Source organism: Ischnura elegans, chromosome X (assembly GCF_921293095.1).
Source record: "Ischnura elegans chromosome X, ioIscEleg1.1, whole genome shotgun sequence".
Lineage (NCBI taxonomy): Eukaryota > Metazoa > Arthropoda > Insecta > Odonata > Coenagrionidae > Ischnura > Ischnura elegans.
The window spans coordinates 75,461,802-75,486,833 of record NC_060259.1 but is presented as its reverse complement, the minus strand read 5'-3'; the positions used below and the strand labels follow the sequence as shown (position 1 = coordinate 75,486,833).

At 37.5% G+C, this 25,032-nt stretch overlaps 1 protein-coding gene across 1 annotated transcript; it reads right to left on the bottom strand.

Moving 5' to 3' along the window:
- On the bottom strand, positions 1-24,987 carry LOC124171385 (dnaJ homolog subfamily C member 21-like). Its single transcript, XM_046550556.1, has 11 exons — positions 24,803-24,987; positions 24,520-24,648; positions 23,242-23,350; positions 19,631-19,736; positions 14,677-14,901; positions 14,296-14,439; positions 12,419-12,555; positions 10,749-10,909; positions 7,719-7,876; positions 2,421-2,597; positions 1-536 (listed from the first exon to the last, which is right to left on the bottom strand). Exons 1-11 carry the CDS (start codon positions 24,897-24,899, stop codon positions 390-392), a joined length of 1,590 nt encoding a protein of 529 aa, XP_046406512.1. The 5' UTR covers positions 24,900-24,987; the 3' UTR covers positions 1-389.
- Positions 24,988-25,032: the final 45 nt, after the last annotated feature.

Genomic DNA, 25,032 nt, shown 5'->3' with positions numbered 1-25,032 from the left:
TAATTAAAAAACCATTTAATAACTTGAAATTTTGCATCTAACACTTCTTGTACAATGTAACAAAGAAGTGCTCGTTAAGAAATAAATAACTGAACGCCTTCACACAGTGTAAACATTAATTAATACACTGTTGAGCAGATAATTTTTTTAAGGTAAGACATTGGGATTTACTAAATTTAAAAAAATGCTAATTTGGAATAAATTTTTTCCTAATTATTCATTGGTCACTTCTCACAAATATTTATTTAACTATACGAACTCACAGCCATTGAGACGACACAAGCACAGAGGCAACTGCAACACTCCTACTTGGTCCAATAAATTATTCCACTTCCGCAACAACTTCTTCGTTGCAATATAAAGTCCCAACACAATGGGAATAATTTCATTTACTTCCTACGCCTAGAAGGTTTTTCCTCTTCGGTTGAAGATGACTTTGGAATATACACTGAATGTCCCGTAGATTTAAGGTGGTTGAACAGTTTATTTTTGGACGTGAAGGAACTGTTGCACACAGCACAAGTGTTTTTGAGATCCTGGAAAATATTCAACCAATACACACATTTGTATTGAAAATAATCATTTCAGAGTGAGGGATGCATTCCAGCAAATGACGCAGCAACCAAGCAAAAAATTCTTCCTTGAAATCAACTACTCTATGGCTACATCAGGCCTTGTCAAAACACTCATGGCCATAAATAAATCCAATTGTTCAGGTGCATCTAATATGTAATCACTAAGACTATTTGATAATGAATTAAATTTTCAGAGCACTTTCTTTGAAAGGAACCGTATGCATTATTACATTAACTGTTTTAACCCTTCACATTTTGAGAAAATTAAAAGTTATTAAGTGGCTCCTATTATTTCAATACTACCTTTTGAACACCATGGGCAAAGTTCTATCAAGTAAGTATGTATTGATGGGTCCATGCAATTAATTTATTCTAGACCCAATATTGGAATAAAGAGTCCAGTACTTCAAATACGAAAAACTGATTCTTTTTTAACAAATACTTGTAACCATGAAACTTCTCCACTACAATTCTCCCATAGATCATTTGTATTTTCGAGCCGTGCAGACATACACTTTGACAAAATGCCCCTGAATTGGTATATTTTAAGGAATATGACACATTTTTCTAAGCTTATAAAAAATTTGAAACAATATACATACAGTACTCTCTCGATTACACAACGTCACTGGGACCAGAAAATGGTCACTAGGTAATATTGAGTTTGGTAATTTCAAACCTTTGTAACAAGTCGCGAAAAAATGCTTGCTTTTCTTCCCATTGCCATTTTTCTGTCTTAAGTGGGCTTGACTAACGTTTTCGGTGGCTATCTATACCATTTTTCTGAACTGACGGTGGCTGACCTTGAGTGTGCTCGAAACCCACCCACTCTTCCAGCCAATCACAGAAGAGCGACAGGAGAAAGTGTGTAGGAGCCCGCAGTCTCTCCGAACTCCAGATAGCCACCAAAGTACAGATGAATGTGTCATATTCCTCAAAATATACCAATTCAGGGGCACCCTGAATACAGAGCACACACGAATGTTAATGACCCTATATTTTCCCCAAAATGAACTACGTTATTTATTGAGCCACAGTTTACCACATGAATTTAAAAGTGAGCACTTCATGTTAGCTTCATTTCTAAAGGCCGCTATACACGGGGAATGATTTCATTCACATTATCATTCAGCATGGTCATGAGCATGATCATTCACCATGTATCACGGAACAATTTGCAAATGAACCTTCGTGCGCATGATCATTCAGTGAAAATTAGAACATGTTCTATTTTGCTCTCATGATCCTGTGAATGATCACGTGATCATTCAGCATGATCATTCACCGTGCATAGCGGCCTAAACTGATCGCCAGCAATTAAAGATTAGGGACTCTTGGTGAAGGTTTTCCGGCAATGGAAACTCTCGCTATGGCGAATGTCAATCCTAAAAGGGCCTCGTAAAAATGAACTTTTTTACATGCTAATCATAGGGTCAATTGACGGTGCCTCGGCTATCTCTTGTAACGGTGGGGGTCTTGCAATAAGCCCATTCTTGCTTAAATGTAGTTCCACTGTATTTTAATTGAAGAAATTGGAATTAGGAAAATCAGTATCAAAATGAATAGAAATTATATTTTCAATGCATCCCTCATCACTACACACACAATAAATGATCCTGGATACGATGAAAAATAAAAGATCAATCATCCCTAAGTCGAGTTTTCAACCCCTTAGACAGACATTCTTACCCTGGTCATGATGTTAAGGACGGGTCGGAGACTGTAACTGAAATACGTTCCCAATATTACCATTCCCTCATGCATTTTAGGCAAATACTGCTCTGTATTCAGGGTGTAGGAGAACTAGTGATGAGTGAGTTTAGCTAAGGAATGTCAGGCCCTCACCTTTGAACTATCTTTTGCAGATTTGTTCTGGTTATCCGATTGCACCTTTTTCTTCCTTGTCTCAGGCATTTTCTCAGGCCTACTGATTGGTTTGGGAAACTGTTCAGCTTCTTCACACTTGGAATCATCATTCTGTTGAGCAATTACCTCAGTATCTACCGATTCCACCTTGGAGTTCTGCAATAAAAAAGTAAAAAATTATATTCACAGTTGAAATAAGGTATTGTCCTCCATTTGCATTGAGAGAAAATAGCAAGGGCAGGTGAAATACCATGAAGCTTCAAAGTAGGCTTCAGTATGTATTGGAATTTGTACAGTCAATTTCAAAATTCGGTAACCATAGCCAGCACGAGTAGGATTTCCACTGAGCTTGAGCATCACTTATTGCTAGGGACATGCAAAAGGTGGGGTTATTTTATAGCCAAAAGTGGTGTTATTTTTCTACAAAAGCGATGTTATTTTGCCCTGAAATCGGTGTTATTTTAACGGCAAAGTAATTTATGTTGATTGAGAGCCATCCTTCCAGTGGCCCACCCATTGCCCTAAATTTAGGATATGATTGATCGGGAATAATTAAAGCAATAATGTACATGAAGTATTGACTGAATTAACCTATTTTACATATTCATCCTTCACATATACATATATCTAGCTTACATAGAGAGAAATTACTTTTAAATGTCTGTAATTTCAAATGAAATATTGCTATTGTGATCAAGTTGTCATCTTTTACATTTGTTCTCTTATCTGTTAACACAGTGCTATAGCAGGAAAGAAATCTTTCTCAGTCCATGTTTGCAGAAGGGATCCAAATTGCTTAAAGGCACTTAGATGCAAACGATGTCTCAGACATTTGAGCTCCTGGATTGCTTTAATTACATCCACTGAACCGCGGGAATTTTGCTTTAGTAGTAGTTTCTGTAATTCTCCCAACCCCAACATCAACTTCTCTGTCTCCATTGATTCCAGGCCATGAATTTTTTGTTTTTAAGTGTCTGTAGACGGAACTTCTTGGGGATCAAAAACTGAGATCTTTTCAAATACCTATTTTTCTGCTTAGGTCTTCTACCATAAGAGAACTAAGTTTGGTTGATGCTTTTTCAGCCATCTGCATAGGTATTGACTTTACAGCAGCTGCTTTAGAGGTTTTCATGTTTTGCAGATGTAATAAGTGGTTTTATCTAAAAAAAAGTACTCTTTATGAATTTTCTCGAGGCTCATTTTTAACTTCCTTAACTCTTTCTAAATGGTGGAGCACTCTCCTTAACATGAATGCGGGACTGCGCTCCATGAGACTCTTCTGTCCCCTCTGTATGGAGCATTTATGTTGGACATCTGTTAAGAAAGGTCTTGCAGATAATCAAACACTCTCTACACCAACCTTTTCTGATCCTTCCTAGTGGGCATTTTGCATTATCTTGGACTCTGAGGGTAGTTGGTCTCCCTCCTTTCGTGGTTTACAACCCTACCAGCAGCATTGGTTCACTGTCAACTCATGCTTTGTTTATGTGGATAGCTACATGGATGATTGTTGCTTGCACGTAAATTACAGACTTTCAATTGAATTCCTCGATTTATTCTGAGAATTTTAAAATTTTGAATGAAGCTCTACCGTTAGCATTAACGAATTTAATGCCTTAACAATTTCCATGTTGATTTTATACTGAAATCGAGATATAAGTTAATATTTATGGTAGAATTTCGTTTAAAAATTTGTAAACGCTGCCATAAGACAAAGAATTCAATTCTTCGTTTATATTTTTTGAGAAAGAACCATATATTTATTTCGCAAACTAACTGAATGAACAATTGTATGACTGCGGTCCCTTGCCACAAAGAGGGGTAATAAGAGACGAGGGTCTAGGTTTATGCTTCCGGATTTCGGAAGTTACAGATTTTGCCAGTCCATGGTGTTGGCCTGTGTTGGGTCCCGAAACTAAGACTTTGCGAACCCACGAATGTCATAAAAGGAGGAGAGCAAGGAAACGTATTTTCGGCATTAGGCCTGCGTAGGAAAATCTCAGACGAAAATTTTCGCCTTTCGTCTCCCGGGTCAAGAAACATCCTGCCGCACATTTTCGTCATTAGTAGCGAAAGGGTCAACTCTTTATAGAATGTGAGGACATATTTGGATAGTTTGAACCCTCCAGTAATTTTATTAAGTCAACCATCAGATTCCCATGGCATTTTTGCTACTTTGTAGACATCGTGAATTCGGTTTAGACATCCTCCGGACAAACAAGTCGCCTTATTTCCTCGAGGGTGTTTCTTTGTGGAAACCATGAATTTTCTCCAATTCATGGGCGATTTTCACCAACTCAGACGCAAATTTCATCGTTTTTTCCTTCTGCTCTGCATGAAATTGTTTTTCGATGCGTAAATTTAAGCCGTAATTTTTTCACGGCATTGGCCGCTCACAGACGCGACTAATTTCCGCGGGCCGCCGTTCCCGCCACAGCGCCGTGAAATCCAGAGAGTCATCTTGTCGGAAAGTGGCCTGAATTTTACGGCGCTGTGCAGGGAACGGCGGCCGGCGGTAAGTCGTTTTGGCACAAAGCTGCCACAATGTAGCTCGGTGTGTATTTCACGGAATAGACGGCGCACAGCCACTTTTTGCCGCTTTCAGACTTTTGCTTTGCTCCGGCCGTCGTCAACGGCACGGCACTGTGCTTTCAAATAACCATTGGTCTCAATGCATGTCTTCAAGCGAGTCGACTCGCGCAGTTGACGGCACGGCGTTGTTGACGGTCAGCAAGGCAAGGCTCAATCCGGCCCGGCGGTGCACCGTTTATGCCGTGAAATACACATCGTGCTACCTTGAGGCTACTTTCAAACGCGACGACTTTTCGCCGGCCGCCGTTCACGGCACGGTTCCGTGAAATTCAGGCCACTTTCAAACGAGACATCTCACGGCGCTGTGCCGTGAACGGCGGACCATGGAAATTCGTCGCGTCGGAAAGCGGCCAATGCAGTGAAAAAATTACGGCTTAAATGTACGTCTCGAAAAATAATTTCGTGGGAGGAGCATGAGCAGAAGAAAAAAATGGTGAAAATCGCGTCTGAGTTAGTGAAAATCGCCCATGAATTGGAGAAAATCGCAATTAATACGAAATTCGCGTATTCGCGGGAAAACCCCGGAAATCGCGTATTTCGCGGGAAAATCCCGAAATTCGCGTTAAGATTCGCGTTATCGCATTTGCGACTTTTGCATGTCCCTACTTATTGCTTATACCCTCTGTACCTTGTAAGAGCTAGGTTGACTTTGACCATCCACTTAAGTCTTACCGAGGATTTCTTCGCAAGCCCTAAATTCCTTAAAAGTTCTCCTTGAACCCCTCTGAAAGAGGATTCCCTCTGAAAAAGGATTATTAAAGTACTCTACTTAGCAATCGTCTAGATAAGGTCTTTAACACACGATTACCAAATACAATCACTGTACATATATGTATTGCTCTATTTTAAAGTATTTTAGACATTTCTTCACTCTGATTGGCGCATTCATTATTCTTAAAGCATTTGCTTTGGATGTATGTTATTCCACAGTTTTCTAAATGTCTCATCACATGATACATCTAAAATATTATTGTGCACAAAATTACTATCTTCACTTTGGCATGATACTTATTCCAATCAATACTAACATTTTCACAATCAAATACATATTTAAATAATACCTTACATATTTCATGTATAAGTATGTAATTTACCCACATTTTCATATTTATCAAAAGTTCAAATGTCTAAATAGCTATCAGAAATATATTTTTGATAATTTTAAAACTATTGGAAGCACTAATTACATAACTTGTTAGCCATTTCTCAACATTTAAGTAGTTTCAGTGATAGTTTCGATGATAAAAAAATTGTCTCGTGCCTATGCTTGCCGCAATTAAAATTAACGAAAAACTCGACGCCGTGTGATCACAATGAAGACGACAAAATTAACTGCCGAGACGAAGGCCCGGACCCTGGCCCCCCAGGTGGGTATCACGTACGCTGCCACTACCCCACCTGACCCGTCTGCAGAGTGGTGAAAAATTTTGAAATTATACACGGCTTGTGAAAAATACCGCATGAAAATTAATTAATTACAGCCAAACTAAGGCCCATTCAATGGAACCACTACTAGTTCAGAGATGTGCTCACCATTCCAAAGGCCGTAAAAAATACGGCATTGAAAAAGGCGGAGCAAGGTACGTGGTCTCCCCTTGTAAGTGATCTGTTTAGAATGCTGTTGGTCATTCACTAACAACTTTCACATATATACCGCATTAGATCCTTAGATTCGATTAACTATTTCTGGATACATGTGTATAAGCTACATTACAGTCCCTCTCTCTGTTGCTTCTGACGCTTAAAACTACAACACAGGTTAGATACCTATATGCTGGCAAGTACATATTCAGCTGTTAATCTCAATGACATTTCCCAACCTATCTCTGAGGTGGTCACTCAAATATCAAACCAAAATTCATCCACTTTTCCAAACAACCAACAAAATTTTCCACACGGTTTCAGAGTACATAGGTATTTATTTCATGGAATATAAACTAATTTAATAAAGTATTTCACCAAAAGATAATCAACCCTTTCACTGCCACCGGGCCGATATATCGGCCCATGCTGGTTGAGCGAAAACTGCCAGGGGCCCGAATTATTTCACTTTTTTTCATGATTGTGGCCTTTTCAACAGCTGTAATTTATGTAAACCCCCATAATCTATCTATGGTTATAAGATATAAATATATCTTAACACCTCTTGGTCCGGCACCCTTTAAACTAGACTAGCCATTGGGGCCGGTCATATTATATGCCATAGGCCTCAATATATGTTCAAACTATTATAACGTCTATAAAAAAGACGTCAATAAGAAAAACTTTCACAAAAACAAACAGTAAAGCTACCTGAAGACGCACAAACCAGAACTAGGTCGAAATAGTTCCAAAAAAATCCGTAGAGGTCAGCAGGAGACTGCACTGCATTAAAACCATGAAAACGTAAAAACGCGTGATCGGCACATAAGCGCTGGCGGCGGAAACACTTAAAAACACGTGTGCGGACCATAATGTGTTAAGAACTGGGAAAAAAATCGAGACATATTGAATAAAATTAAGTAGCTGTAAAACTATTTAATGCGAAATGTTGCTAATTCCAGAAAATAGCCTTGGCAGTCTTCGTACATCCCACCAGAAATGGGCTGGCAGGAAAAGGGTTAGCACAATGTTGTACACATGATTGAAGCCCCTAACATTTTACACCTAAAAAGCTGAAAGAAATACATATAATGCATCTCTTACCCTCCTCCTGCTCTTCTTCTTGGATTGCTCTGCTGACTTTTTAAAGGATTCACCCTCGCTTGAATCTAGATCCAAATGAGGGCTGCAGCCATTACTCAGAGAATCATCTATAGGTTTAAGAACTTTTTTGCTTTTTTTCTTCTTAGAGCTCGATTTTACTGCAAAAAAAGAAGGAAAGTGGAATCTAAATGTCCAAACTGGAAAATCTGTGGAAAGAGATAGAAATCTCCAACAAATTTTTTCATGATAAATTGAAGATATTTCAAAAATTCATCTAAATACTGCCCTGTGAACCTCATCATTGGCATACAGTAGGGGATGTTATGATAAAAGCAATGAAAAAGGTGGTAATGACAAGCTCGAGATGTTTTTAAGTAAAGGTCAATTATTGCTACAGTTATTTTGACTGTAAAGAAAACAAATTCAAGAGCTAACCTGCATGAACATACATATCTTCCTTGATTTACATATGGGCCATTCCACTTCAATTAAGGCATTTAATGTGTAAATAATTAATTAAATACCATTGCTTATTATTTTTTATTTAAATGTTTTAAAAAATTCTAATTGACTTTCCTGAAATATTCCACCTCAGAACTGGCCCAAACTTGTACTTTATCACCTAGACGTATTAAAAAAATAAAATTTAGATGTAAGTCATGAATGATTTTCTTCGATATTTAGAAGTTAAAAAAAAATAAAAATTAAAATTAATTTTTCTCCTATGCAGCATTCCAGCTCCTCCGTTAGAAATGCATACCGTAGCCTTATAACAGAAGCAACTGAATGATATAACTCCTCCATACATAGTTCCGTATAAGCGCGTGTAAGAGGCGCACCTTTTTTCCCAGATATTGCAGCCGAAAATAGGGGTGCGCCTCTTACACAAACTTCTTATCTTCCCCCCCTCCCCTTCACCGGTTGCAAGTTCAAGGGGAACTGAGTGGCCTTGGTTTTCAGCGTGAGTCAGTCATCTGAAACCCTGGGTCAAAATCAAGCGGCAGGCAGGGGAGTTTCTCCCTTAGTGACGTATTTTTAAAATGCTCCTGTTTGAATTTCTTGCAAGCATCGCGCCGTCACGTCGGTACTCCAGAGGTGAACATTGAAAAGATCGCGCGGGGTGATTCGCTCCGGAGCGCGCGCTAAATTTATTGCCACGAGTGGGCATCCCGCGGCATTTATACTGCATATAGTAATATTGGTGTCACAACCTGCGGTTGAAAAAATTCGAACGAGTGTGCTCATTTTTGGACTTAATGGTGGTTAGAAGAAATCGGAAATGCTTATAAGTGAAGAGCGCTGAAGGAGAGGTCGAGGGGAAGAGGGCTCCCTCCCCTCCGTATTTAAAGCTACGAGCGAAGGAGCAAGGGAAGAACACGTCCGATCTTGCATGTGACGTCGTTGCCTTAAAGCGAAGGGGCGAAGGCACAGCAATGTGATATACGCAGTTTGCGTTGCCTGAGTTTCCAGTCCGTCTCGTCTTGTTTGAATGCGCTTATGCTACGCTTGTTTCTTCCGAAATTGTGCTGTTTCGACTATGTTGAATATTAGTAGCCTTATTTTAGCTATAAATCTTTGTGTCAATCAATTAGAGCTCAAAAAACTTAAATGCTGTAAGATATACGTCGCGTTAGGTCTAATTCTTTTTAGAACCTCGTGCGTGTCATACAATTGCTGAAAGATATCGAGATATCCTCTAGCTCAGAAGGTGACTCACGTAGCATTTGACCTCCTGAAACTCGGGGAATTGAACCTGGTAGACCGAAAATATTTTCCTGTGGTCTCGGAAAGGAAAAAACGGCAGAGGCATTAGCTGATGGAGAGCCGAGTGCAGTTCCGTTAGGCCCCTTGCACACACACCGATTTTGGACGGCCGGTAAAATATTGGCCGATATTTTACCGGCGAAGCGATGCTTGCACACACGCAGGATTTTTACCGGTCAAATGATACGTTGCTAAGTTTTTGAGCCGGCGTCGGCGATCCACAGTGACAATAGCAGGCAGCTAACCGGCATTTTGCCGGTGCCGGCGTGTGGTCGGTACGTGTGCAAGCTCCAATGCTCTCCCATTGTTCACTATTGGAATGTGGACGGCCGATATTTTACCGGCCGTCCAAAATCGGTGCGTGTGTAAGGGGCCTTAAATCTACGACGTGGTTATTATCCTACGGCGCTGAGATTGCCCTGATTGTTGTTCAATCTCTTGGGAAAGCTCATGCCATTTGCCTGTCGTGTTTTGCCTCAAAATTTTCCACGGCTGCAATTCTATTGCAATACTCCTGCGAGAGCTTTTAAACAAAATTGTTCGTGAGTGGGACAAGCAACGTAGAGCGATGGCGTATGCAAAGAGAGGATCGGAACTCTTTCTACTCCCTCTTATGCCGCCGCAGTTATCAAAATTTCCTCTTTCAAATAGTACTGAAAGAGGACATTTCGATAACTGTCGAAATTCCAGGCAACACCGCACGATAGGATAAAAAAAATGTCGCAAAATTTTTTTTCTTTATAGCTTCGATCCTCAAAATAGGGGTGCGCCTCTTACACGTGTGCGCCTCTTACACAAGCTTATACGGTATTATGACCTTTGGCTTCAATTATAAACTATCAATGTTGCCTACATTTGCTATATATATTATTAACAATGTGATCTTTAAGAGCCATACATGAAAGTCACACAGAATCTTCAGGAGAGACAATCAGCTAGAATGATTTAATTTTTTATTTCCCTCCAGTAACAATAACTAGTTAACATATAATTTTTTTCTTGTACAGGTGAGATATTATTTAAAAATATATAATTAAAACATCATTAGGAGTGATCCCATGGTACATAATAAAGTGCTCATTTTTCTCTGTATAAATATGATCCCCTTTGACTTGATCGGAGGCTAACTTTTTTCCTATGGTATATTTTTGCAAAATGGTCAAGATGTATTTTGCTTTTTCATCAAAATCAGAGACCCTGAGACAAAAACATTGGCTGTATTGAGTTGGAATGACCCATAGTAGCAACAACTTTTCTCTAGCTTACCCTCTTCTATTTTGCTAGGTTTTTCCTCCTCTTCTGAATTCAAAATCTCATCTTCCTCCTCCAGACCATTTAGATCATCATCCTTTATATCACAATCAACAGTTAGATTAAGAGCAGCCACATTTTCTTTATGCTTCTTGGAACTTTCATGGTTCGCGAATCTGAAAAAAGAAAAATAAGCATACTGAAAAATAAAACAATAAATGTAAGAACTAAGCCTTAGCTCAAGAAGCAAGGGCTAAACAAAAAAAGGACCTAGCCGTGAGGTTGCACTGGAGATAAGATTTTAGGCACCTATTTTTGGATGCTGATCATAAAATCTAAGGTTTCTCTCCAAAATTTCTGACCAGGAAATCACTTGTATTTGAATTCTTACAATATTAGTGCAGTTCCTTATCATACAGTATTTTTTGGGTACAAGAGTCACAGAAAAATTAGTCGCACATTTGATATCTAGATAAAATTTCGCACAAACTTGATTCCATTCATTTCTACAATGGGAGGAACAGAAGTCAAACATGATAAAGTTAAAATTTAGTCAAGCCATGTGAATTTTCCCAGAGAAAATAACCTCAATCCGAACATATTTATAATTATTTTTTTAACATCGCTCCTAAATAAATTAGTGAGTATTTTGCTATTTTGAAAAAGAGCACATGACTTTTTGTAACTAAATCACAAAAAAAGTCAAACACTCAAGCATTTCTTCCCAATATTTAATACTTGATTGCAGTAACAATACATCATATTTTTCATCACACTTAAGCATCGCTTTCACCATCTTCTAAGGCTGCTATATTTTTTTTAATGCTACATTTAGGTGCAAAGAACAAATCCATTTCTGCATTCATGGCAATTACGAAGAATGCATGATTTGTGGGTATGCAATGACTCTGTGAAATCAGTAATGGATGAATGAATTCTGTCATTCCTGATATCTGGGAATTACACCATTTGAGGCCGATTAAACCATCATCTAGACTTTGTGAAAGTATACACCTTGATTCTCCGTGGTTATTTCTAAAAGTGTCAAATATGCATCAAGGTATACGTTTACCGGAAAGTCATTATTAATAGCATATATATTTCATGAATCAAATAATAACCTCCCCTGATTTCCAAGATTAAAAAAATTCACTAATGCCCAAGCCATATGCCCTCCAAGAGGAGAAAACCTTTATGTGTACAGAAATTTTCAAACAGACTTGAAAAATGAATCTAATGCTCTGCTGGTGAGTTAAATTTTCTTCCTTTTTCTAAGAGATGGATACTCAATTGCACCCAATCTTGCATACTGTTTATTTTTACATTTCCTATTGCCACTGTAGGTGATAATGTTGGAGTGTATTGTTTTCAACCATCTGGGCTGATGACACGTTTGGTGAAGAAATTAAGACATGCTAGCTTCACGAGAAGGGAAATGTTCCCGTAGAATTCTGAGATGGAATAAAAGACAATAATAAAATCAAGAGTGTAGACAATGAATGCAGATTGACATTTTCCACAGTGAATGTCAGAAAATTATTATATTTGTAAGGAGTCCAAGTTGCTTTCAAGCATTGAGATGCACCATTTGGTATTGCAGCTAGTAGTCACCAATCTTTAATTAAAAATTCACTTTATTTGCTCAGAAAATTCCTAGAATAGCATAAACATAAAATACCACTTACGAGTTTTCATTCTTGAACATTTTGTTACAGGCCACACAATACAGGTGATTAGATGCACTGGAATTACCATCTTCCTCGTCAATATCTTCTTCTGTGGTATGGTCACCAAATTCATCTGCTAAGTGACTTTCTATTTCCTGGAATTAAAAGAGCAAAAATTAGTGATGGCCAAGAAATAATGAACTGAAACAAAAACAATCAAAAAGCACACAGAGAATACATTTGAATTTCAATAATCTATCATAACAGAGCAGAAAGTACATACAAATAAAAGAAATACAAAATATACCCCAAGTATGATGGCAGTTGCATAGAAGATTTTTATGATGACTTTTATCAACTACAGTAGAATAGAACTTAAAGCAGAGGAATTTTGGGATAAAAACCAATTCAGATTCATTAAAATATGTAGCTAGGATAAATGAGAAGCAATAATGGCCCTCAGGTTGTTCACAGAGAAGAGAATAGAGAAGAAAAACTGACATAAATTTTACTTGCAGACTTGGAGAAGACTTTTGATGGAATAGAATTCAATGCTTTGGGTTACGAAAGACATTAGAGCGCTCTCTAATAACCAACAAATTAAATGGTTTAAATAAAAACCAAGTAGCAAACATTAAATCTGAACTTAGTAGCAACAACGCAAGAAAATAGAAAAGAATGAGTCAAGATTGTCTACTGCCTCCAGTTATTTTCAATGTTTACAAACAAACAAATCATCAATGAAATCAAATAGGATACTTCTAGGAGAAATAACTAAGAGGTAAAAACAGGCACACTGCAATTCGCCAACACCATAGAAGTCACAAAGTAGCAGACACAGAGAAGAATTTGAGGAACCTTCTAGAATATATGAGCGGCAAATAGCAATTTGTACGCTTAAAATTATCACAAAAAAACTAAAATACCTATAAGTATGCAACAGAAAAAAAGAGGCCAAGATAAATTTGGAATTATGGGGGAAAAACCCTTAAAGATGAAAAAGAATCTGCGGATACAAATGACCCGTGACGTATGAAGCAAGAAATAAACTGTCAGGAGTCAAATGTATAGTGTGACACAGAAAAATGATGAAAACCAAATGGATTGACCAAACCATGAAAACAAAATGGATATGGAGTGAACAATAAGAGAGGGAAGTCTCATGAAAACCTTTGGGAAAAGGCCAAAAAACTAAATAATGAACACCTTGAGGCAAGTTGGCCTGATGAAGGCAACCATCAAATGACAAGTGGAAGGCAAAACGGAAAATAAGGCCTGGGATGAAATACATTAAACAGGTGATGAAGAGAGAGTAAACGTAATTATACAGGCGTGAAAAGATTACCTGATACATAGAAAAACAGAATGGAGAATTCTACTCAATCTTAAGGCCGTTTTACACTGAGCACGTCATTGCGCAATCTGACATGTGTATGAAGGCGCAGTCAAAATTGCATCGCGTAAAGCGGTGAATTGCTAGAACACATGCAAGAATACGTGGACGTGAGATGGAAAATTAGCCCCTATTCTAATTTCGTTCATTCGCACACGATTCCACACCATTTTAGAAATTGGTGCAGTTCTAACCTGCGCAATTCCGTGCCCTGTGTAAAATGGCCTTTAGGGTTGCTGACCTCGAATTATGATGCATTTTGCAAATGATGTGCTATTAGTTCCACATAAACAATACATTATGTAGTGAGATAGTTATTTTCTCATTAAATTACTTGTTCTTTGAAGTACATACTGATATTCTCTTCAACTTCAACTGTATATCACAGAATTTATGATTAAGACAGACTCAAAAAAATCTGAATAAACCATATAAAAACTAAAAATACAGCCATAAAATGGGTCTCACAAGATAATAATGCATTATATGGATGCTTCCTTACCTGGAGTTCTCTTTCGATGTTGTGCATTTTCACCCAATCTGCTTCTTTTGCTTCCGCAATTTCACGTTTCCTCTCTTCTAGTTGCCTTCTACGATTCATCTCCACTTTCTTAGCATTCTCTGCAGCCTTTTCAGCCAAATTTTTCTATAGGTGGCAAATCAAATATTCTTTTTACAACAGAAATTTAAAAAGAAGAATAAGAGACACAATTTCTGCACTTTTTCTAACATAGAACCATGCATCACATTCATGAGAATATTAGAAGTCTTGCAGGAGGTGACCAAACGTTAAATAGTTACTGGGATCTTTCCATGAGTAACTTCAATAATAAATCTTTCACCCATTACGTAAATAGCATTAATTTAAAGTACTTTCACCGACCCTATGTTCCTCTAGCCTTTTGTCCCTCTTCCGCACAAACCGCACCAACTGCCGAATTTCTTCATTGCGCTGTTTCTTTGCTTTTTCTCTAAGCTTCTTATTCTCTTTTTCCATTAATCTCATCACCCGCCTGTTTGGTGCCTCCCTGACATCAAATTCATCTAGCCAAACATACGTCTTCGTAGTGCAGTAGTTTTCCCAATATGCATAAAATGGATGTACTACCTAGAAGTAAGAATAAACATACAAGAAATGAGAATTAATTGCATATGATTCATTGAAATTTCAGCATTAACATCAATCTAAATAACTTTTAAAAGTAACAAAAATGACAGAATGAACTAAGCAACTAACAGTACACGTTTAAATGCCAGCCACTATTTTTTTACAAAAATCACACATTATCCAATCATTATTTCAGCTAAATATTCAGATATTCACTTTTAAAATATAGAAAGCTTGCAAACAACCATCACATATGATTATACTAACAAGCATGCAAATATGATTTTTCTACAACACCTAGCACCATGAGCCTCGCTATGATTGCCATGGGAATTAAAGAATCTGGATAGCGTAGGGGTCTGCAGTGTCCTGGGAAGCCAAAGGTCTGTGGTTCGATTCCCAGTCCACGGGAATTTTTTCTCATGGCAATTCTTGTATATTACACCTCAATTCACACGGCAGGATTAGAAATATTACACATCACCTTTCAGTTAACTATATTTTCATCCAAATAAATATGTATGTAATCATCAGGATGATGAATCAGCAAAATTACAAATTTGAGTTGCTTCAATCTGTCGCAGCATCGTCGAAATAACCAGAATGGCTCCCAGCCAAGTAGATTTATATAGACTTGGGCAAGATGAGACTTCATCCACAATACCATATCCATGTTTGTGACAAAAATTCCCATCATATCCACTAAGGAGTCTGGACTGGGGGCACCACTCTAGATATCTCAGCTAGAGGCCCTGATTTTACCACATAGCTTTCTCAACCTACGTCTTGGAGGGAATCATAGCAGTCTCGCCACAAACTTTTTGTATTCGAAAACTTGCTGGAGGGTTACAAGAACAACTTTCAGAGAGAGGTTTCTTGAACATTCTCTACAGTGAAAGGGCTGTAAGAGGAAGGTATAGTGAAAAGTTAAGAAATAAAAACAATTTTCATACAGAAGTCAAATGACTTGCCATCATTTTTGCATGCTTGTGATTCCAAAATTTCCAATGCAGTAAATCAGTTTTCAGATTGTGGTTAGGATTAACGATGAGAAATAGTTGTCATAACACTAAAATACTCCCATGAAGGGGTTGTTTTGATAGTGACAAAATGTAGGACATTGAGGAAAAGAATCTTTGAAATACAGCCTATGATAAACTACTACGAGATTGAGACTGTCCCAAATGTTCTACAAAAATTTCATCTGACTGAAACTAGGTGGCTCAATTCCAAGATCAACTCAAAGGACATATCTAATTTGCACAGTAGCTACATAGTTATGCAGGGCATACATCCCTTCATTATTGCCAGTATGATTTTCTACTATTCATATCCTCTAATTAGTTTCTCTGTCTATGAACACTTATGTTGGGACCACCTTGTGATAAGGTTGACTCCTGCCAACATACAATGCCCTTATAATCATTCCCTTCCCTCGACCATTTCTTAATACAAGGCTACAAAGTGGACCCTCTACCTCATGGGAGCGGGACCTGAGAAATTTGACTAGCTTCATTACAATTTCTACTAATTGAAATGAAAGTTAGCAGCACTTTTCCACAGTAATTTAATATGGACGATGCATTTCGACTTACAAAGCCATCACCTGGTACACGACATTGCAGTAGGTAAGAAAATCACATTTATACCTTTGAGGAAGGGATGGGGGAGGATTTGATAGGTTTGAGGAAGGGGTGGGAAACAGGCGTACAGTAGGGTGATAGTGAGAAAACATTCAACTAAAGAGATACCGAAAAACCCAGGGGTGGAAGGACTCTAGTCATAACTGTAGAATAACAATACAGGGGAAAGAACCACAGAAACAGGAGGGCCAAGGTAGTGGAGAAGAATAGAAAGGGCAGGGTAAAAAAAAAGCATGTTAAGAAGAGTGTGTCATCAGAAATGGAGAGGATGGGGATGGAAGTCCACCAAAAGAGTAGCTGAGAAAGGATTCAGAATTAGCAAGGATGGGGTTGTAGGTTGAAGAAAATGGTCAATACAATATGGAGGGAGGGTGGGTGGATGGATGGAAAAACCCTGTGGAAGTTGGAGTCAGTTAAGAAGTGGATGAAGAAAGAATTTTACAATTTGCTTTCAGGAAGGGGATATTAAGGAGAACATATCCCAAAATCAAGATCCCGGAAGTAAACTTACATACCTATTTTATCACTTCGATGGAGAAATAAAATCTCAAGAGGATTTTCTCGGACAAAGCATGAAAATCCCAGATGCTTTAGATTTTTCCTGACAAGTGACCCATTTCCCCTGAATTTCCTGATTTCCCAGACATGTGGCCACCCCAGTCATATATGTACATATTCAGTCTGCGAAAGCTACCCCAAGTAACAGCATACGGTTGTTACCCAATTCTGATAGCAAGTTCGAAACTATCAGAACTTGAGCCTTGAGTTAGAGAAAACCCCTCAAATCACTTCCAGCAAGCTTATCTAGAGTATTTTTGCCTTTTGCTGCTAGCCAAAGGTTCATTTTTTTCCCTGAGATTGTGCATACTTCAACAGGCAGGAAATCAAGGCAAAAGTGAAGCCTAGTTTTGGAGACCAAAATTCGCACAGCAGTCAAACTTTGAATGCCAAGCCAAACTGCCAACAAGGTTGTGTCTGCCACTCCCACAGCATATGCTCAGGAATCCCAGAAGAGTGTATGGACTTGAGATTACAAAGGAGTTCAAAATGCAATATTGGCTTCATTAACACATACAGTGCGCAGCACATCAATTGACGTGCTCTGCCTGTCGGGCCGGGAGCCCTTTCACCGCCTTCGTACGTCACTAATATCTGCTACTGAGTCTTCTGATTCAGTGTATGGCATTGAGCAAGCTTCCCTCTTTCAAACCGTGTGCGCCATTTGTAAATAGCAGTATTTGAATGGAAGTTATGGCGTGGAAACCTCCCTCTACTTTTCTTTCTTATTTTAATGGCCAATAGGATGGTTTCCTATTATTTTTTTATTGCCTAAATCAAAAGATCTCCTACTGGATTATGTATTTCACGCTTTTAGATTTTTAAATGACCATATCTATTTTTTGCGATCAAATGAAAAGTGAAAATTTTCAAGTGCGCGAAAACGCGCCGGGTAAGTATGAATGACGGGAAAACTCTGTGTGACGTCATCCTGGTTCCCGCTGCCGCAAGTGAGGTGACCTTGGGGTAAGGCTCTGAGCCCTGATACGATGCAGGATGCTAGCAGGTAGCAGAGTACCATGCTAGCTGGTAGCGCTTGGCTTAAATAAGGATTATTAATACTTATCAAACGAAGAAAACTTTCCGACCTTAGCCAGTTTTAATAGGTGATTATTAAGAGATGTTTCCCTGAGCTCTGTGCCTCATGCATGCATTGGTAATCTCAGACGATATAAAACTCCTATCTGCTCGTACAGAAACTAGGTCCCTGTGACGTCACGTGGAATGGCATCGCATGGGCGCCAATCTGGCCTTTTTCAAATGAGGATAAAATTGACCCTTGCCATTTGTTTAAACTGGTATTTCTAAAATCAAATAATTTGTATATTATGAATACACTAATGGTAGGTAACGAATCGAAATCAATGGCTTTTGTTTTCTTTGATGAAGGAAACTACCCTATTTTGAGGACTTTAATGGAAATCGGGCCCACATTGAATGTGTTAAGCAGAAAATCCACTACATAAAGATGGAAGCCATGCCTGAACCTTATCATCACAGTCAATTACAATTCTATTCATAATTCCACCATATCAATTACAATTCAATCAATTTGGGTGTTTTCATTTTTCATTCGAATTAAACTGGTTGTTTAAGGCAAGATATGGTGGAACCAATCCATCATAAATGAGATAGATCTTGAGAATTGAGCAGAAAAATTTTCTTCACTACACGTTGTTTAGTACATACAATTTTACAATTGGAATTCCCAAGATCCCTTTCATTTATGACATTCATTGTTTATGTTTGCAGATTTTCTTATCAATGGTATTCAGCTGCCTTATGAGTAAAGCCTGGTTCAATAATAGTGTAACACTTGGCTACCTTTGTCCATAGACATTACATCCTAAAATATTATTGATACACTTAACAAGAGGAAGAAAAATGTCATACAAGTGTTTGAAAGTTATAAGAAGAAATTCAAATGAATTTTTTACATAGGCTAGGTAGACAGGTAGTGTACCATAGCACTAAGAACAACAGTGGTTCATGATGATGCGCGAAGATCTTTTCAAATTAAACTTAATTTCCCCTCTATTACAATAATTTATTTGACTCATGAAAATTGAAAGTACATACCTATACTGGCATGAGGTTTTTCATAATGATTCAGCTCCAATTATAAATATGTAATGCTACAATACATATAAGGGAGCAAGCTCTTCAAAGTTGGACAGGGGTACCTACATGATCCATTCTCACCAAGAATTTAAATGTGAGTGTTCCAGTATTTTTTAAAGCCGAAATTACCTGCATTGACTTTTAACAAATAAATTCAATTTGTTTCCATTATCCATACCACTATACTTTCCCCGCACTTTTTATGCGTGAAGAAGTCCAATAGAATGAAACAGTAAATATTTTCTTTCTTTTTTTACCCAGCCTTTGCACGAATAGCAAGCAGGTAGCCACACTTGTGTGATTAGGCTAAACTTCATCAGTTGTCTATAGCTTCAGTAATGAGCACTCACAACCTATTGATCAAGAATTAAGCACTTGAAAAATCTAGTATTAGTATTAAATGTTACCTCTTCATAGGAGCTATCTGATTTTCCAAATGTTGGGACGGATTCATCCGGTTTTTCCTCAGGATCAAAATCCACATCCTCAGCATATATTTGATGAAACACTTCCCTGGATTACATAAAAAAGAAAGAATGCACATCTCATATGAGGACTTGAACACAATAGTGACATTTTACACACCCATTTTGCTAGGTAGCGCTAGCAGAAAATATTACAACATAAAAATAACACCTTTTGGAATGCAAATACCGTATATCTCCGAATATAGTCCCCCCTTTTTTTCCAAAAATGGCTGCGGAAAAGTAAGGGGGGGGACTATAATCGAGTGTAATCCAATTTAGCATACTAAAGGTGACCATAAAGTAATAAATAACGGCATAATGGCTAATGTTCTCGTAGTCTTTCTATTTGAGTATATTTATGAGGATTATAATCGGAGATATTAGTAAATACTGCCACGTTTTACCGGAAATTAAGACAATTTTTACCACAAATGTTGTACAGATACGATTATTCCGATTCAAATAGCATATCGAATATGCGTTTTCACGGAATCCATCGGGTAGCCGCTAATTTTTCTTGGAAAAGTATTGTTAGAATAATTCAATCGACACTGATCACTTAATGACGCAAAACAGTAAATAATTAAAATGAAAACTAAACACACACTATCATTACATTAATCGAACACTAGAATTGAATCAATAGTATATGTACCCGTCGCTCATTTAATAACTACACGATTTAAATAATTGCGAAAAATAAACAGATAAAGTGAACCTTTCATGACGATTTAGCATTTCATTGCGTCCGTAGCTACTATACGTCCGTGCGGTTCGTGTTTACAACCACTGCCTTTACCGCCTTCACAGAACAAGAATGCGCAATAGGTGATGCATTTGTTTCTGAAAAGGCGCAATAATCAACGACTTTAAACCAGAAGCGCCGGCATTACTGCATTTGATCGAAATACAGCGACTCAGCATCGAAAGTGTAATCAATTTATTGAGGAATATCTTCAATTCGTCAGGGTAAATAGGATCGATAAATTACGTCGCATAACGTTTCGCAATTATTTCCGCGATATTTTCTTTATTAAAAATTATTTTACGTTCAACAGTGAGGTGATGGATCAAGTAGAAAGATGAGGATCAATCCTGCCGCAGATTAGAGGCCTTCAAAGACGGAGTTTCGATGCCAATTTAAAAATAGCCGTTGCAGAATACGCCGTAAATCATAGTATTTACAGCGCTAGCAAAGCGCTAATACATCGCGGAAGTCATTTCGGGGGTCTCGATGCGGCAGATTCAAAGAATTAGAGGAAAATATCGTCGAATTTGTGCGCAAATGCAGAGCAGAAGCTCTTTGTGTAACTTATGCAATGATTCGCGACGAGGCATTGAAAATTGATATAATTTTTTTTCAGTTTTAATGTTTGTTGGAAAAAGTTTATTTCTTAATTTTATTACTTTGATATTTGTAAGTCCTGTAGTTTAATTGTTTTGCGTAGCAGGCATTTGATAGCAATATTTTTATAATATTTATAATTTATTTAACACAATTTTATTTAGATTTCCTAAATTCTTCAGGTCACTTGGATTTGTGATGACTTGATGGGTGTGTTACACTGGATCTAAGGAAGTTTCAGGGCCAAATGCAATACTGTTTATGGGCTTTAAGTAAAAGCTTATATATTGACATTGTCTGTAGTCATTTGGAAATCAAAAATATTAATAATTTGTGAAGGTTTAAAAAATACAATAGCCTTGGATACTTAAAAAAATTTCTCATTTCTTCATTACATCTGGTTAAGGAACTATAAATTACTGATACATGCAATGGATCACAACATGTTTTAGGTATAGTTATTTTGTTGTGATGGAAAATATGTGAACAGATTTGTTCTTAATCTTCACAGAAAATAATAGTTTTTATCGAATCTAGAATCTTAACTTGCTAACCACAGAAAAATTGCCTTCCTTTACATTTTAAAATTTTTCCCAAAACTGGACTATATTCGGGGGGGGACTATATTCGAAGATATACGGTAGTAAAAAGCAGTGCCACCTACTCATAAAAAGGAATATCCAAAAACTTCTGACAACATGTAGAAATGAAAAGAGAAGAGTAAAGCTGATGTCCCACCGTCAAATTTGCATCAAAATATTTGCATCAAAATTTGATGCAACTGACCCACACCCTGTCCCACGGTCAAAATTTCATCCAACTGGCTTTTGGTCCTATCGTTTGTACAAATCACCGATTTGTACAAATGGATAGGACAGGTTCTAAATTTTCATCCAATTGGATGAAACCAACCAATCACAGGGCCTTTGACAAAAAAGCATCGCCAAGCGCTGACACACAAGCCAAATAGGTTAAACTTATTTATCGTCTGCATGAGTATTTTAATTAATAATTATGTATATTATGGACACAAAAATAAACTTTGTTGTTATCCACACAGTATGCATTAAAAACCCAACCAGTTTCCACCTTTTCAGGTCGTTATCCTAATTGTAAACCTCTAGATAAGGATCTGAAAAGGTCGAAATTGGTTGAGTTTTTTCATTAGTACTGTATGCAATACTAAAAGGTTTAGTTTTCAATTTATAACATCACCATACCACGAAGTGAATTCACAAAACATTATTTCAAATGTATATATACGTTAGTGATCGTCTATTTCATCGCCTGGTGTGGTCCTAAAAGTAAATATGAGCAAAAATTGGTCTTCATGATAGGCGATAGAAGCTCTCAACTAGGAAATCCGTAATAATTAGTTGATCTTTAGTAAGAAGGAAGCGATCTTTAGAATCGCAATACAAGGACGGATGTTTTGGAAAGAATAAAATATTTACTTAAGGTATCGAGGCCGAATTTTACAAGCTAGCTTTGTGGAGGGCATACAATGAGAGCGAGCAGCTGGAGAAATGACTAATATGAACTGACGATTATACCTGTGAAACACTACAGCTGCCCGTTTCTATTACTATGATAAGGACCTTATTTTAGCAACTGCTAGATTAGGAGAGAAAAATGTGATTTAAATGCACGCTTACAGCACTATTCATAACATCTCCTCAACCACAATGTCCATCATTTATTAATAACATTTTCCTCGCGGGAATAAACTGCCTCACATTTGTATCCTGGCGTTTTATTCTGCCATCAACCTTGCTGATAAGGGACATGAAAATATCCTCACTTATCGTCAATTATTATCTATCGATAATAAACGGGAACATCGGCGACCAACTCCTTCTCCAACATGTTTATCATGCTTATCCCAACGCTTTCATACCCCCTTCCAGCCAAGGCCAAGTTCAGCATTCCTTCTGTTTTCTTTTTTCCGCATCTTTAATGTTCAAGAGGCCTGTTCAGACAATTTCGCCTGCTAAAAAAAGACAGAATCCCTCACCTCCACAAGTTTCCAAATTTGTTTACATAAATATCATCTTTCGTTTGTTTTTTATCAAAATGAGATGCATCGTGGGACACCGGCCAGTTGCATCAAAATATTTGGACAAAAATTTTGATGCAAATATTTTGATGTAAATTTGACCGTGGGACACCGGCATAAGAAATGTGGAGTGGTAGGGAACATATTTACCTGTACACAGCATAAAATCCCTTGTCATCATCTCCATATCCTTGATAACAAGATGAGGAGTAATACGGGAAAAGATTAATGCTATCATCCTTGTAGTCCTTTCCTAACCCTATAAATAAAAGACAGATGGCTGTTAAGTACTGATATTTAGGTCCAAAACACTTCAGATATCATTTATAAGGCTATACATAAATATCTATGCAGAACATTCAAATATCCGTCCAAAAAAGTAAAACAACACGCTATCAAATTAAGAAATTAGTAACATGGTCCAGTACCACTAAAGAGGGAAAGTAATTTTAACAGAATTGATTGTTTGAGGCATAACTTGATGAAAGCGATTATTAATTAAATTAAAAAGAAGGACTTTGTGCTTTCACATTAATATTTATTCACAACCATGGATTCAACGTTAGACGTCATCATCAGGTGAACTCTAAAAGGATGTGATGGACCTCTATAGAGTTCACCTGATGATGACATCTAACATTGAAACCATGGTCGTGAATAAATATAATGAGAAAGCACAAAGTCCTTCTTTTTAATTTAATTAATTTTAACAGAGAAAAATGGTAAGAGAGGGAAACACTGGGTAATAAAATTTAACACGAAAGGAACTTTAATATTAATTCCAATTTTCCTGGATAATGTCAGAGATCAATACATTAAACTATAAATATCCGGTTGTCACAGCATATTCCTGGCTATCAATGACGATAGGGCATTACTCTTTATTGATTAGGGAAGGAAATTATCAAGATTTGATTAATACGCACAATGCAATCCTAATCAAAAATAGCGAAGTATAATGAAGTATATGAACTGCTTCTTTCGGACTCTAGTCTTAAACAGCAAAGTTGAACGCATCATTCATGCCATCAGATCACACATAGAAAAAAAGGTGAAAATTTTAGCCAAGAAGCAACCTCGATTCATGACGACAAGCTTTCCTGATTGGCAAATAAGTTTGAATGGAGATGCAACCGCATTTGGTAATGGGCAAGTTCAGCTGCCAAAAATAGCTCAACAATACACAAGGAAACTAACTTCATCTAACTGTCAAGTTTCGCCAAGTTACCCCTAATCATGACAATTTATACAAGGCTCCCCATCAAATAATACCTCATAAATATAATGGTAGGGTAGAAAGTCGTGAAAGGATATTGCAAAAAGGCTAAATTTTTTAGGCAAAATGACAGCAAAAATCAAGGACTAAAACTTCAAGCAAAAATTTTGCTGGCAGTAACACAAAAACTTTACAAGCCTACTGTTCCTTACCTCCTTTGAGAATAGCCTCACGATGTGTGTCGTACCAAGCACGCTCATGAGGGTCGCTGAGTACTTCAAAAGCCTGTTGCACCACTTGGAATTCCTCCTTTGCCTTTTCTACATTATCCAAGTTCTTATCTTAAGAGACAAAGGAACAGTATTTACAGAATGAACATAACGTGAATTAAAATACAATCGTACAAGAAAAGTATTCATCACGTAAGATACGAAACAGAACGCATGAAATTATTACAATGTAGATACTGCTTAGGCTCTAGAGTAGATTTATTACCTGGATGCCATTTCAAGGCGCACTTTTTATACGCAGCCCTAAGTACTTGTAAGTCGGCATCCCGTGGCACTCCCAATACTTCATAGTGGCAACGCATCGGTGCAATTGTTGTTTTTGTATATTTTTGCAGCTGTTTACAGAACAGTTCCCACCTGAGATGTTCCCACGCTGCAACAATGGGTACTTTCTTTTCTTTTTCTTCTTTGAAAGACACGATGCGCAATTTCTTT

Coding starts and splice junctions, on each gene's coding strand:
- LOC124171385 (XM_046550556.1), bottom strand. CDS start 24,899: ATGCGTTGCCACTATGAAGTATTGGGAGTGCCACGGGATGCCGACTTA. Junction 23,351..24,519: donor TGAGGCTATTCTCAAAGGAG/GTAAGGAACAGT, acceptor TTTTATTTATAG/GGTTAGGAAAGGACTACAAG. Junction 537..2,420: donor CTGCAAAAGATAGTTCAAAG/GTGAGGGCCTGA, acceptor AATATTTTCCAG/GATCTCAAAAACACTTGTGC.